This window comes from Sesamum indicum, linkage group LG6 (assembly GCF_026168435.1).
Source record: "Sesamum indicum cultivar Baizhima isolate 11 linkage group LG6, ASM2616843v1, whole genome shotgun sequence".
In the NCBI taxonomy this organism is placed as follows: Eukaryota; Viridiplantae; Streptophyta; class Magnoliopsida; order Lamiales; family Pedaliaceae; genus Sesamum; species Sesamum indicum.
The window spans coordinates 21,571,429-21,585,158 of NC_142662.1; the positions used below are offsets into that span (position 1 = coordinate 21,571,429).

Consider the following 13,730-nt stretch of genomic DNA (forward strand, 5'->3'; position numbering starts at 1 on the left):
CTGACATAAATAAAATGGTGAATAAATCTAAGATCTCTAGATTTTGCATAAAACTCAATAGTATTGATCTTTATACTTTATTCCAGATCCAAGTAAACAATTTATTACTTTTTTATACTCGGGAAAATTGAAAATTTCGTGTTCAGCTAGTAATCATCTCCCACTCAGTAAAAATCATATTAAATTATTTACTGATCATGAATAAAATACTCTATGACATAAAAAAATGCCATATGCATGTAATATGCAATATGAATAAAACAAAGTAAAAATTATCCCAAATGGGCTACACGAACATTTGGTGCATCACGTTGAGGAAATTTGGCCCTATGGTGGAGCGAAGCATAGCCCTAATAAATATAATACATGGCCTCCCAAATATTGGCCTAAGAAATACATTCTCTCAAAAAAGGTAAATTACATTGATATAGAGCCTACTATATCAATTAAGAAAAATTGAGGATACCGCAATAATTACCACCATTTTCACAAATTATCTCCACAATAATAAAATACTCATATAATACACGAGCACCCAAATAATAAAATACTCACATAATACACGAGCACCCAAATGTTAAAGTCTATATATATCACGAAATTATATTGCATATATTCTAAAAAAAGATTGTAATAAAGACATTGTTATACAACTATCAAGACATGCATAAATATAATGAGAGCCTCATTAGAACAAATTGCAATTAAAAAGATATTGTAATAGAACGAACATATTGGCATAATTGCGATCAAAATATTGTAAAAAGTAATTATATGGACATGCTTTAATATAATGAGAGCATTAATTAGCATATTTGCGTCAGAAAAAATATATATGCTTGCATAAATTGCAATCACAAAATATTGCAATAAAAAAAAGTGGCATAAATTGCAATGACGAAAAATGAAATAAATAATAAACATAATTGAAATTGCAACCACAAAATATTATATGACATAAATTGCGATTACAAAATATTACAAGAAAAATTAAAATGGCATAAATTGATGTAACAATTAATAAAAGCACATATTTTCGTGGTCAACACAATCAACCCCCAATCAACACGCAGTCAATCCTCAGTCAACGCACCACAGTCAACCCTCGGTCAACACTCGATCAACATAACCTTAGTTGGGTCATGGTTGGGCGCCAATTTGGCACCACGCAGATACTGACTGTGGAGGTGTGCAGTCAGTGCACGGTTAGCACGGGAATCAATGTTGAATCAGCAGCTCGTGCCGGCAGTCTTTTTCGACGAATGCGTGTTTTCAGGCCAAAATTCAAAATTTCACATCTCATTTATTTTGAAACCGTTTTCGATGATACACACACCATTTCGAACCTCTTTTCATGCTCTATAACATAGCATAAAAATATTTTGATGAAAATCACAGGATCAAGTTTGATTTTCTGGTCAAAGAACATTGATTTAAAACTAGGGTTTTAATTTTACTCTCAAACCACTCATCCAATTTTACTAAATTTTAACCACATGATCTACATATTAAGATTTACATATGGTGAAAAATAAACGAAAAATTCCATGCTTTCATATTTAAAAAGAATCTTGCAAAAAAAAATTCCAGCATAAAAATTTTCTTGATCAATCAGACAATTCTAATGAGACTAAACCATATTGGCTCTGGTACCACTATTAAAAAATAATAACTGATAATTCATATATTATCTCACAAATAAATCTCCCATATAATTAAATAATTATGTGCACACAGATGTTAATCATATAGGCACATAATTTTTGACAGAATTAACCTTAAGTAGCGGAAGTATGTCGATCCACGTATACGAATCAACCTCGTCTACAAGCCCATGCTTTTTATGGATCATGAACGCATCGTCTTTTTCGTTAATTCGAGGTCACTCAATGAACATCTTCAAGATCCACTCCAAGTCAGATCTTGCTCCAAATCTTGTGCACACCATGAAGATACCTTACTCATCTTGGTGGATCACTACTAGAGTAATCTACTCATTTACACACCTCAAATCCAAGGAGCCCATGGTGATGCTCCAAGGAATAACATAGAGTGAAAAAGAGAGAGAGAGAGAGCGAGACTTGGAGAGAATATTATGATCAGCTCATTTTGTATCGCATTTGTGTCTCTGTGTTGTAATTTGATCATATCCATATACCCTATTTATAGGTGTACATAACCCTATCCCTAAGAGGAGCCCATATCTCAATACATAATTTGGAAGACTACAGACTCTATTTTAAATAGAGTTTATCCCATAAGAGTCCTTATCCCAACATGCATTTGGGAGACTCAAACTCTATCAAACATTATTTCAATTTGTAATGTTTAATAAATATTCTAATCTATTTATTCTTTGACCACAAAGTCACTAACATATCAAATTTTTCTACATAGCATTTTTATTTAATAAAAATATATTATCTATCATTAAAAATAAACTAAATATTTATTATATTATTTACTAAGAATATTTAGAATTTTGTCAAGCCAACATTGTATATAGTAAAATTAGAACAACTTTTTTTATTTTTCTGGCAAAAAGAAATTAATTTTCTTGTAGTGGTTGTAGAGGAGCTTGAATCAAAATATCTGTTGATGGCCCATTTTCTTTCTGGCTTTTTCCTCAAGAATCTTGATCTAATCCTCAAATCACGACTCCACGTCGTGGTTTGCTTTTTTTAAAAAAAAAATAAAAATTTTATTTCGTGTTTTGATACCACGACATGACTTTTCTTATAAAAAAAAAATAAGTTTTTAATTCGAATCGTGATTCGTAATCACAACTTGTTATATTTTTATTATGATATTTAATTAAATTATATTAATATAATTTATTTATTTATTAATAATAAAAAAATAATTACCTCCTCTATCTTGTTTTGAAATCTAACCTAAATTGATTGAAAAACCTACTAGTTCTGGCACCAAGCTATTATCTACTCATGCATATTAGTATGTCCGAACGTAGGACAACAGTTTGATTAAAAAATATTTGCATTGTGTGGTTAATAAGTCGATCGAAGGTAAATATAATTTTTATTTATTTTTTTTAGTATCTAGAAATATGATAAATCTTGACTAACCATAGAATTTATTTACTAGACAGAAATGTACATTATGAGTATTAGATGTAATTTTTTAAACTATAAAAATTTATGTGTGATTATATTAAATAATTTAAACTTTTAAATAAACTATTATAAAATAGGCAAGTCAAATAAGAGTGTGTGTGAAGTTCCTTATTTATAATATAATTACACTCCCTTCCCCTGAAATTTGGTGTAATTACACCTTAACTCCTGTGATTTGAGAAATTATACCTAACACCTCTAAGGTTTGCTTCTATTCAATAAAGTCTACTCGTTAGTCAAAATTTATTAAATTTGCTGCTATTAATAAAAAAATTAAATAAAAGTTGATATTTACCCTCCATTTAATTGACTTATTGCCAAGCAAATAATTTTTCGGATTAAACTATCTTTATAACAGTGAAAATATACATTTATGTATGAATTAATGCGCGAAGACATACGAGGATAATTTGATCATAAAATAATTTATTTGACTTGTTATAAATCGGTAATAAGTCAATTGAGGATAAATATAATTTTTTTATTAATATCAACAAATTCGAAAAAATTTTGACTAATTGATAGATTTATTTGTCAGACGAAAATAATTTTTAGGGGCACTAAATTTAATTTCTCAAATTATAAAAAATTTACGTATAATTACAACAAATCTAATGAAGAGAAAAATTAAAATTTTAGATGAGGCTGTGGTTAGAGTGTAACGTTGTTGGCGGTGTGAGAGTACCTAGTTTGCCATTTTTCTAGTGAACTACTGAAGTCTGTGGCGGTGAGCCTGAGCTGGTTCACGAGTACAGTCTGCAAATTAGCAAACAATCTGAGTATTTATTGCCGAGGGCAGCAAATCAACGCAGTTATTGTACAATTCTGAAGCGAGGAAAGAGAATACCAAGTGAATCCGAATGTTCCAATTTCAGACTCCTCAAACTCTCCAGCCCACTATCCTTCCAGCACTCTTCCACCACCAGCGCCACTGCATCACAGCCGCTTTCCGCCCTTCGCCTGCCTCTTCTGTGACGCTTACAATCTCCTCTCCCACCACCAATAAGAACCATTCAATCCAATCTCTCTGCAGAAAGGGTCAATTGAAACAAGCTATCCACTTGCTATCGCACGAGCAGAATCCCACCCAATATACTTATGAGCTTTTGTTACAGTCTTGTGTCCGTGAGAAGAGTTTAGCGGATGCGCTTACTGTCCACAGGAGCCTTATTGATAATGGGTTTGATCAGGACCCCTTTTTGGCGACAAAGCTCATTACTCTGTACTCTGAACTCGATTCCATTGAACACGCTCGCCAGGTGTTCGATAAAACTACACACAGAACCATATATGTCTGGAATGCAATTTTCCGTGCTCTGTCTCTATCGGGTTTGGGAGAAGAGGTTCTGAATTTGTACAGGAGAATGAACCGGATTGGGATGCGTTCTGATAGGTTCACTTACACGTATGTTCTTAAGGCATGTGTCGTTTCGGATTCTGGACTTTCTTCTCTTTGGGCGGGGAAGGAAATTCACGCGCATGTTTTACGACATGGTTATGAAAGCCAGGTCCATATTATGACTACTTTGGTTGATATGTATGCGAAATTTGGATGTGTGGAGGATGCTAATCTTGTCTTCTCTTCCATGCCAGTGAAGAATCTGGTTTCTTGGAGTGCACTAATTGCATGTTTCGCAAAGAATGATAGGCCTTTTGAAGCATTACGGCTGTTCCGTGAGATGATGCTTGAGAGTGGGGATATGTTGCCCAACTCAGTCACCATGGTCAGTGTGCTTCAAGCTTGTGCTGCAGTGTCTGCACTGGACCAGGGGAAGTTGATACATGGCTACATACTTAGGAAAGGCCTTGATTCAATTTTACCAGTTATGAGTACCCTTGTAACAATGTATGCTAGATGTGGTGATCTTGACTTAGGGAAAAATGTTTTCAATCAGATGGATAAGAGGGATATTGTTTCTTGGAATTCCTTGATTTCAAGTTACGGGATTCATGGCTTAGGATCAAAAGCTCTTGCTGTTTTTCAAGAGATGGTGCAGCTAGGCATTTCACCTAGTCCGATATCATTTGTTAGTGTTTTGGGAGCTTGTAGTCATTCAGGTCTGGTTGATGAAGGAAAAATATTATTTGATTCTATGGTGACAGAATACGGAATTTACCCTACCATGGAGCATTATGCTTGTATGGTAGATCTTCTTGGCCGAGCAAATAGATTGTATGAAGCGGCTAAGATCATTGCAGATATGCGGGATGAACCAGGACCCGAGGTTTGGGGTTCTCTTCTTGGATCATGCAGAATTCACTGTAATGTTGAACTTGCAGAGAGGGCAAGCAGAAGGCTCTTTGAGCTTGAACCGAGAAATGCAGGGAATTATGTGCTTCTGGCTGACATTTATGCAGAGGCAAAAATGTGGGATGAGGTCAAAAGAGTGAAGAAGCTTTTGGAAGCTAGCGGCCTTCAAAAGGTGTCGGGCTGTAGCTGGATTGAAGTTAGACGGAAAATTTACTTGCTTAAGTCTGTTGATGAGTTAAATCCGCAAATTGAGCAAATTCATGCTTTCGTCGAAAACTTATCAAAGGAGATGATGAAGAAGGGCTATGTGCCACAGACCAAAGACATTCTTTATGATCTTGATTCTGAGGAAAAAGAGCGAATTGTGTTGGGTCATAGTGAAAAATTAGCAGTTGCATTTGGATTAATAAATTGCAGTAAGGGAGAAACCATCAGGATTACCAAGAACCTCAGGTTATGTGAAGACTGTCATTCTTTCACTAAGTTTATTTCCAAGTTTGCAGATAGAGAAATTTTGGTTCGTGATATTAATCGGTTCCATCATTTCAAAGATGGGGAATGCTCATGCAAGGATTATTGGTAACTTGTAAAGGAGAACTTCGGTTGCCCGTACTCATCATACATGTCCTTGTCAGAACATCCCATGAAGGTTGCTACAGACTTGTATATGTACATCTTTCTAGGGACGATCAAGTGGCTCAACAATGACACTTTATTCTTATGAAAGATAGAAAATTGGTTCGAGTGCAAAGTGGAGGTATGAAACCCGCTTTGACCCCCCTATAAAAAACAAAAAGGAACTTTGTATATGTAGATATATTCCTATTATAGTATTTAACTTGGTCGTTTCCCGAGTACTAGCTAAAGTGTTTCATGTATCACGAGGGTTCAGCCTGGGCAATCTACTAATCAACCTCCAGCTTGCACTGTTGTCCAAATATGTAGAGGTTATAATGGAATTTTGTAAGTTATATATATACGTGAATGAAAGTGGGAACTTGTCATTTATTGATGGGTTAATTACACCAACTTCCCTGCTACTATAGAAATATACAATTCTTTTTCTTTTATTATGAAAATTGCGTATGCCTCCCTCTAACTATCGACTGTAAGTCAAACTTGATGGAAACTGTAAATTTGATGACTATTTTGCCATCACTTACAATAAAAAATAAATAGATAAGTATCCTTAACACTTTTCTTTTTCCTTCTTTCCTGCCCAATTTTCTCTTCTCCTTGTACCCTTCTTCTACACCATGTGCGCATTGGAGGCGTAGTTGCCAACTTGTCCTTGGGACCACGAAGGCAATGTACTTCTCAAGTAGTTGTAATCTAAAGGGAGAGATAATATACTAAGCAAATTGAGTTCGATTTGATGCACAGAGTGAGCGAAGGATAGGCACGCATGAAAACTAGAAATAACATAAGCACGCACGCCAAATGGTAAAAACCAACAAACTAATATCGCTATTGGTGTAGCTAGCCAGGAAGCTCAGGCTATAGAACTGGACGACTATTTAGCTAGTGGCTGAGGACACTGGCTGAAAACCTGGACGTAAATCAAGAAAGTTAAATGAGCTGACTATTCCTGAGTTTATGAAAGGATGAGAAAAGAATCTACCTATTTTGTGAACTAGGAAGCCACTAAGTTAGATGCAGAACACTATTCCGACCAGAGGAAGGAATAGAATAGCTGATCCACTCCTTCTATAGCTGCTATAATATAAGATATAAGAAGCAAGACAGTATTATCAACCAGAATAAAACTACTTTAGCCTATAAAAGCACGAGTTTAGACACTTAATAGATACATTATACCCTTGAATTTGTTTCTTGCCTTCAGAGTAAAATTCACTATATCATATCCGGCAAAGTTTTAATCTCCACAATCAACTTGAATCACTAGGGTGGGGGGGGGGGGAGAGAGAGAGAGAGAAGCCCATTCACAAATTCAAAACAAAAGCAGTGGGACCAAAAGGCCATTCAAAAATGGGAGAAACAAGTCATAAAGACTGCTCCAAGTACGGTAGCCTGATGAAAATGCACCATTTATAATAGTTTTCATGAATAAGAATTGAAAAATTACTCTATTCTCCGAAAGCTTGAAGAAGAAAAAGAATCACAAAGTTGGAAATTCAATCAAGCAATAATTTTCATGACAAGCAACTGAATAGACTTTTCAGAAAGAATGAGGCTGGCATATGAAAATTATTTGAAAAAAAAAATACCCGATTTTCGCAATGTTTTGAAAATTAGATCGAAGATCAAATCAGATAACTTATTGGATTATTGAGTCACTGAACTGATTAATTAAATCAAATTAAATAACTAGTTCACTCGGATCGTACTATATATATAGTATATGAATACATTATATATTAATTGATTAAGTTAAAAGATAAAATATATTCAATTAGAAACTTTTAAAATTCTCCAAGTAAATTCCTGTTCAATTAACAACAGTATTAATCCCCCAATGAAAATTTAATAAATAATATATAAAAATAAACTCAATAATTTAGAAAATAAATATAATTTATAGCAATAATATACAAAACTGTTATAATTTATTTCTCAAAATTTATAAAATAAGTAAATTAAATATTTTAACTATTTTTTAAAAGTTCACAGTCAACTTTGTTGAAAATTAAAGTTAAAATTGATAATTAAGAAACAATAAATAATTACTTGTGGGTCTCGAAATCTCCCAGTCATCTGTCTCTTGCGGTCTCCCTCCCTCCTTCTCAAAGCTCATCTTCTTCACTTCTTCATCGATCCCTAAACGGTGTTACAAAATAACCATTATACCCATACTTAATATATATTTTTTTTATTTTAATGATCGTTAAATTATTTTTGATCAAATATTGATTGTTAAATCTAATCAATTAATTTCAAACGTTAGATTTTAAAAAAATAAAAGGTCTAGATTCAACAAATTATTTAACTTACATTATGTATAAACAATTTAAAATTTTAAAAATATATTATTATTATATAATAATAAGAAAAACTTACTACCCCACCCGACCCCCTTACCCCCGCTGCCCCTCCCCCACCACCACCCCCCCCCCCCCTACCCCGGCTTCCCCCCACCATCTCGTTGCAGGCAGCGCAGTTTTGTTAAAATTCTCATATCTCTGTAAATTCTTTACCAAATTGAGTGAGACTGGTCTCGTTAGAATTTTCTTGAAGAGACGAGTCTGATGGTGGTGGTTTGAGACCGAGATTCAATCGAACAGAGGCGAATCGATGGCAAATATGTTTGGCGATCGTGGCTTGAGCCCACTCTCTATGATTGACGAAAACTCAAATTGAAGGTATAGAAATGTTCATCTTGAAAAGAGGATTCGAATGTTACCATTGACCATCGAAAATTCATCCGGACGGTGCCGAAAATTTGTTTATTTCCGGCAAAAAAGGGGCGAAATCGTAGTTTTTCTTTTTATTTTTTTAATTAATTTTAATTACATTAATTAAAATATATTTTAGTTAATTAAGAATATTTTAAATAATTATAATAATTAAATATTTTGGCTAATTAATAATAATTATTCTAATTAAATATATATTTTAATTAATTAAAAATAATTTTAGATTTAATAATTAACCATTATAAAATTATTTGAATTTAAATATAATTTAATTGAATATTTAATATTAAATAAATTAAATATAATTTAATATGACAAAATTTAATACTTGACTTTTAGGGTGAGAAATGGCAAAAAGAAATACAAAACAAGCCAAAAAGCCATTTGTATGTTATATAGACCCATAGAGGGGTATTTTAGTCCAAAGTGTCATTAAATATGAACCTAAACCGCAGAAAATGACTACCAAATGCAGCAGACGCGCATCTCCTCCACTTTCCATTAGTTGCTAATAGAATGGCGGTTTTTTGCCGACTAAAACAAACCAGGAAAGTTTTTTAGCCTATTCTGAAAATCGAGGGGTGTTCTTTTGCATACTTTTTAAAACATATGGGATTATATGCATTTTGTCCAATATACTTCAATAATATTCTTCATGTTCTTCATCCATTTTTTAAACGGATTCTTTGTTGAGATCAAAATTCTAAAATGAAATTATTTAATAAAAGTTGAAAATAAATGGACTAATAATTGGATTTCAAATTAAAATTTATAATAAATTTCAATTTTAAATATGTTTAAAATAAGTTCACATAAGTATCTATACGGAATTTGGCCCTTGTGCACTTTGATTATTTGATTCAAGATAAAAGTTCAAAACTATTCTTATATTTTGGATTGACTAAATGGGCCGAAACATGTTTAAAATACGATTTGTGAGGAGACTAATTCACATCAAAGTCCTAGTGTTCAAGTCTAATAGAAGTAAGTCCAACCTATCTACAGTTCTACTCAAACCTATGAAAATGAGTCTTCATTACTCAAGAAGCAATTACACACAACACGACTCAAATTCAAAGCTCTCTACCATGACAAAACTCTGCACACGCATAGGTTTCCACGTTTTTATTGGCATCAAACTTCAAAGCCTTGATACAACATTTCAAGATGTCACGTAGCTTGCTCCACAAGCTAGAAAAGATTACACATCCACATCAAGAATAAGCTTCAAGACCATCTACATTCGGAGAGAGGAATCGGGGAATTATTTTTACTATATAGATTGTAATACTTTTTATTTTATTCATATTGTTTTTGTCTCGTAATTTTTTTTTACAGACACAAAAAAAAAATTTGTGTGAACAATATTATTTTTTTCTTTATTTTCTTAAAATTTTCTATGTATTTTCTTAAAATAAATAATATATCAAAACATAGTCTTGAACTCTTGATGGGACCATAAAACTAATTCTTATCTTTACTCTCAAAAAGTTTGATATTGACCTTTCTTTCTTCCGTTCTGTCCCACTTAGCTCATTGTCTAGTGGATGCGGCATATCACCACCATATCTCTCACTTCTCACTTATCCTTTAACTTTTTCCAACCAATAACCTAATTCTCATCTAATTGGAAAATATATTTTAGGGATAATTATATTTTTTAATGAATTTTGGTATAATTATATATAAATTTTTTATAATTTAAAAAATTATATTTAATTCTTTTAAAATTTGCATTCCTCTAACAAATAGGTTCGTACAGTAGTCAAAATTCACTGAATTTATTGATATTAATAAAACATTTGAATAAAAATCAATATTATCATCGGTTGACATATTACTAATTTATTACAGGTCAAATAAATTTTTTCTGACTAAACTACCCTTGTAATGGTGAAGATATACCTCATCACATGCATTAATATGTAAAGATGTATATGGGTAATTTGGTCATTAAAATATTTATTTGACCATAAATCAATTGGAGGTAAGTATTAATTTATATCCCTTATTTTATTAATATTAATAAATTCAGTGAACTTTGTCTAGCGAGTGACTTATTTATTAGGTAAAAGCAAATATCAAGAATATTAAAAATGATATTTTACATAATAGAGGATTTACGTATAATTACACCAAACCTTGAAAAGAAGATCGTAATTATCCTATATATTAAATAGGAAAGAAAAAAAATTACCTAAGGTATTCTATATTACTATAAAATCTTAATTACACTTAAGAAATATTATAAATATCCCATCCTAAATATATATGACTTAGAACTCCAATAAATTTTTATGATTAATATTGGGATATTTAGTAAGATAATAATTTAATAAGTTATTTAATTTGTATTAATCAATGAATGTTATGTTGTATTTATTTTTGCAGTTGTTATAAGACCATAAATGAATAAACATCAATCTCACATATTTATTTCACAAGATATAAAATATTTGAAAATACTTAAACTTTTTATATATACATCATATTTCTATATCATTTTTCCCATCACCACCATATTCATCTTCGTCAAAAATCTTAGTTATTAATATATAATAATAATATAAAAATATATATCTAATAAAAAATTATATTAAAAATATATATAATATAATAATATTAGTTATATATGTAAATTGTGCAAATTATTATAAATTTTTAACATCAAAAGAAATCTTTAGTTTTAAAATTTATTTATTTATTACTAGTTATTCTATAATTTAAATTTATACTAAATACTTAGTAAAATTACAAAAGTAGAATTTAAAATATTTTTTTATCTATAATTATTACAAAATTATAATTTTAGTTAATCATAACTTATTATTTATATTATATTAAATTATTAAAGAATTAAAATTGGCCACTGAACATCGTCTTTGTGGGGGAAAAAGTTTGACATGTTAGGTAATCTAATTGAAGCAAAGGGGTATTTTTGGGAATACATGCTAAAAGTTGAGACTATTTAGGATTTTAATAATATACAGTTAGGCCATGACTATATCTGTAGGGAGCTCACAGTGCAGTTTTGATTTTTTAAATATATGTTTAAATTGAATTGTTGTTGGTAGTTTTATAAAATAATTTTTAAATTACTACTTTTAAAAATAAAATCAAATGTACGGTTCATTTTAAATCGAATAAATATATGTTTAAATTGAATTTATCCTTTTAATAATAAGTACAATATATGATTTTTTTTAAATATATATTTAAATTGAATTGCTGTTAAAAGGATAAATTCAAGGGGAATAAGTTCACGATGCTAGACAATAATATTTATAAGAGGTCGACAGATAGACCTTTATTAAAATGTTTGAGCCCTGAAAGGTCCCAATACATATTGAGGGAGATATAAGAAGGAAGTTCTGAAAATCCTTTAGGGGGGAGATTATTGGCACAGAATGTGATACGACAAGGGTTATTTGCATACCATGATGAAGGACGTGGTAGAATTCACCAAAAAATGTGAAAGTTGTCAAAAATATGCAACCTTGATACACACTCCAGCGACCCCGATGGAACCTATCAAGATTGCTTGTCCATTCGACCAATTGGAGATAGACATCTTGGGACCTTTCCCCCCAACTCCTGCTCAAAAGAAATTCGTCATCATAGCTGTGGAATATTTTTTCAAGTGGGTGGAGGCAGAGGCATTGGCTAGAATATCTGAGAAAGAGATAATAAATTTCGTTTGGAAATACATTATTAGCAGGTTCTGCATACTAAAAGATCTTGATCTCGGACAACGTCATACAATTCTAAGGAACGGGGATCGTGGTATGGTGTAAGGAGTTAAAAATTCAACAAAACTTCACAGTCAATTGAAATCCGCAGGCGAACGGACAAACAAAAGTTACTAACTGCATCTTACTGCAACACTTCAAAACAAGACAAGACGGAGCTAAAGGATCATTGTTGGAAGAACTGCTAGGAGTGTTATGGGATACCAAAAAATGCCAAAATTGGCAACAAGTGAGACCCCATTTTGCTTAGTTTCTGAAATTGAGATTATCATACCTGCAAAAATAGGTGAAGAAACAACAAGAATCGTACAATATGGTCCCCAGATAAATCAAAGTAGTTTTCGACCTCACCACAATTGAAGAGAAGAGTGATCATGCATATGCAAAAATTCTACATTACGAGAATCTGATGATGCGAAGTTACAATTACAAGGTTAGACCAAAACACTTTCAAGTGGTCGACCTCGTCTTAAAAAAAGTTGAAGTATCTAAGCACGTGGGTAAATTAGATCCTAACTGAGAAGGACCATACAAAGTGATCGAGATCAAGAAGAAATGAATTTACAAATTACAAGAAAGGGAAGGATTTGCCAAGGACATGGAATATTCACAATTTGAAGAAATTTTATGCATAAAGAATCCAAGCAATGTCATTTTGTAAATTTTGGTAGTGGAGATTCTGATAAAGAACTCCCTTTATATTTCAACCTGGGAAAGGTAGTAGGATTGAATATGAAAAATATCTTTTTTTTTTTTCTTTTTAAACTTATGTTGATCGAAGTATGTGCGATATGAGAAAGATCATATTTTGAGTATTTTAGCTAAGATTGAGAAAACTTGTTGCGTATTTCAATTTGAGAAAGATCGAGTTGTTGCGGTATGTTAAAAGGTATAAATTCTGTTCTACCTGTGAAAGGTCCTTGTTTTGATTGATTAATTTTGTTTATTATTACAATATGTGAAAGATGTTTGATCTCAATCTGAAAAAGATCACTAAAATCTGGAAAAAGATTTCGATCTAAAAACAATTATTAAAATTTGGAAATGATTTCGATTTGAAAAACATCATTAAAATCTGGAAGAGATCACTAAAATCTGATAAAGATCCACGATATGGAAAAGGATTCAAATCTAGATATAGAAAACAACGTTCCACAAGAAGATTACAGAAATGCAAATCAAAACAAGATGGCAAAGTCTATCACAAAGTTTATTAATATCA

At 31.6% G+C, this 13,730-nt stretch overlaps 1 protein-coding gene across 1 annotated transcript; it reads left to right on the forward strand.

Annotated features, from left to right (window-relative positions):
- Positions 1 to 3,788: 3,788 nt before the first annotated feature.
- CRR2 (Tetratricopeptide repeat (TPR)-like superfamily protein) lies at positions 3,789 to 6,414 on the forward strand. Its single transcript, XM_011082392.3, has one exon. It carries the CDS (start codon positions 3,995 to 3,997, stop codon positions 5,966 to 5,968), a length of 1,974 nt encoding a protein of 657 aa, XP_011080694.2. The 5' UTR covers positions 3,789 to 3,994; the 3' UTR covers positions 5,969 to 6,414.
- The last annotated feature ends 7,316 nt before the right edge of the window (positions 6,415 to 13,730 follow it).

Excerpts from the sequence above, each read along its gene's own strand:
- CRR2 (XM_011082392.3), top strand. The coding sequence starts at position 3,995 with ATGTTCCAATTTCAGACTCCTCAAACTCTCCAGCCCACTATCCTTCCA.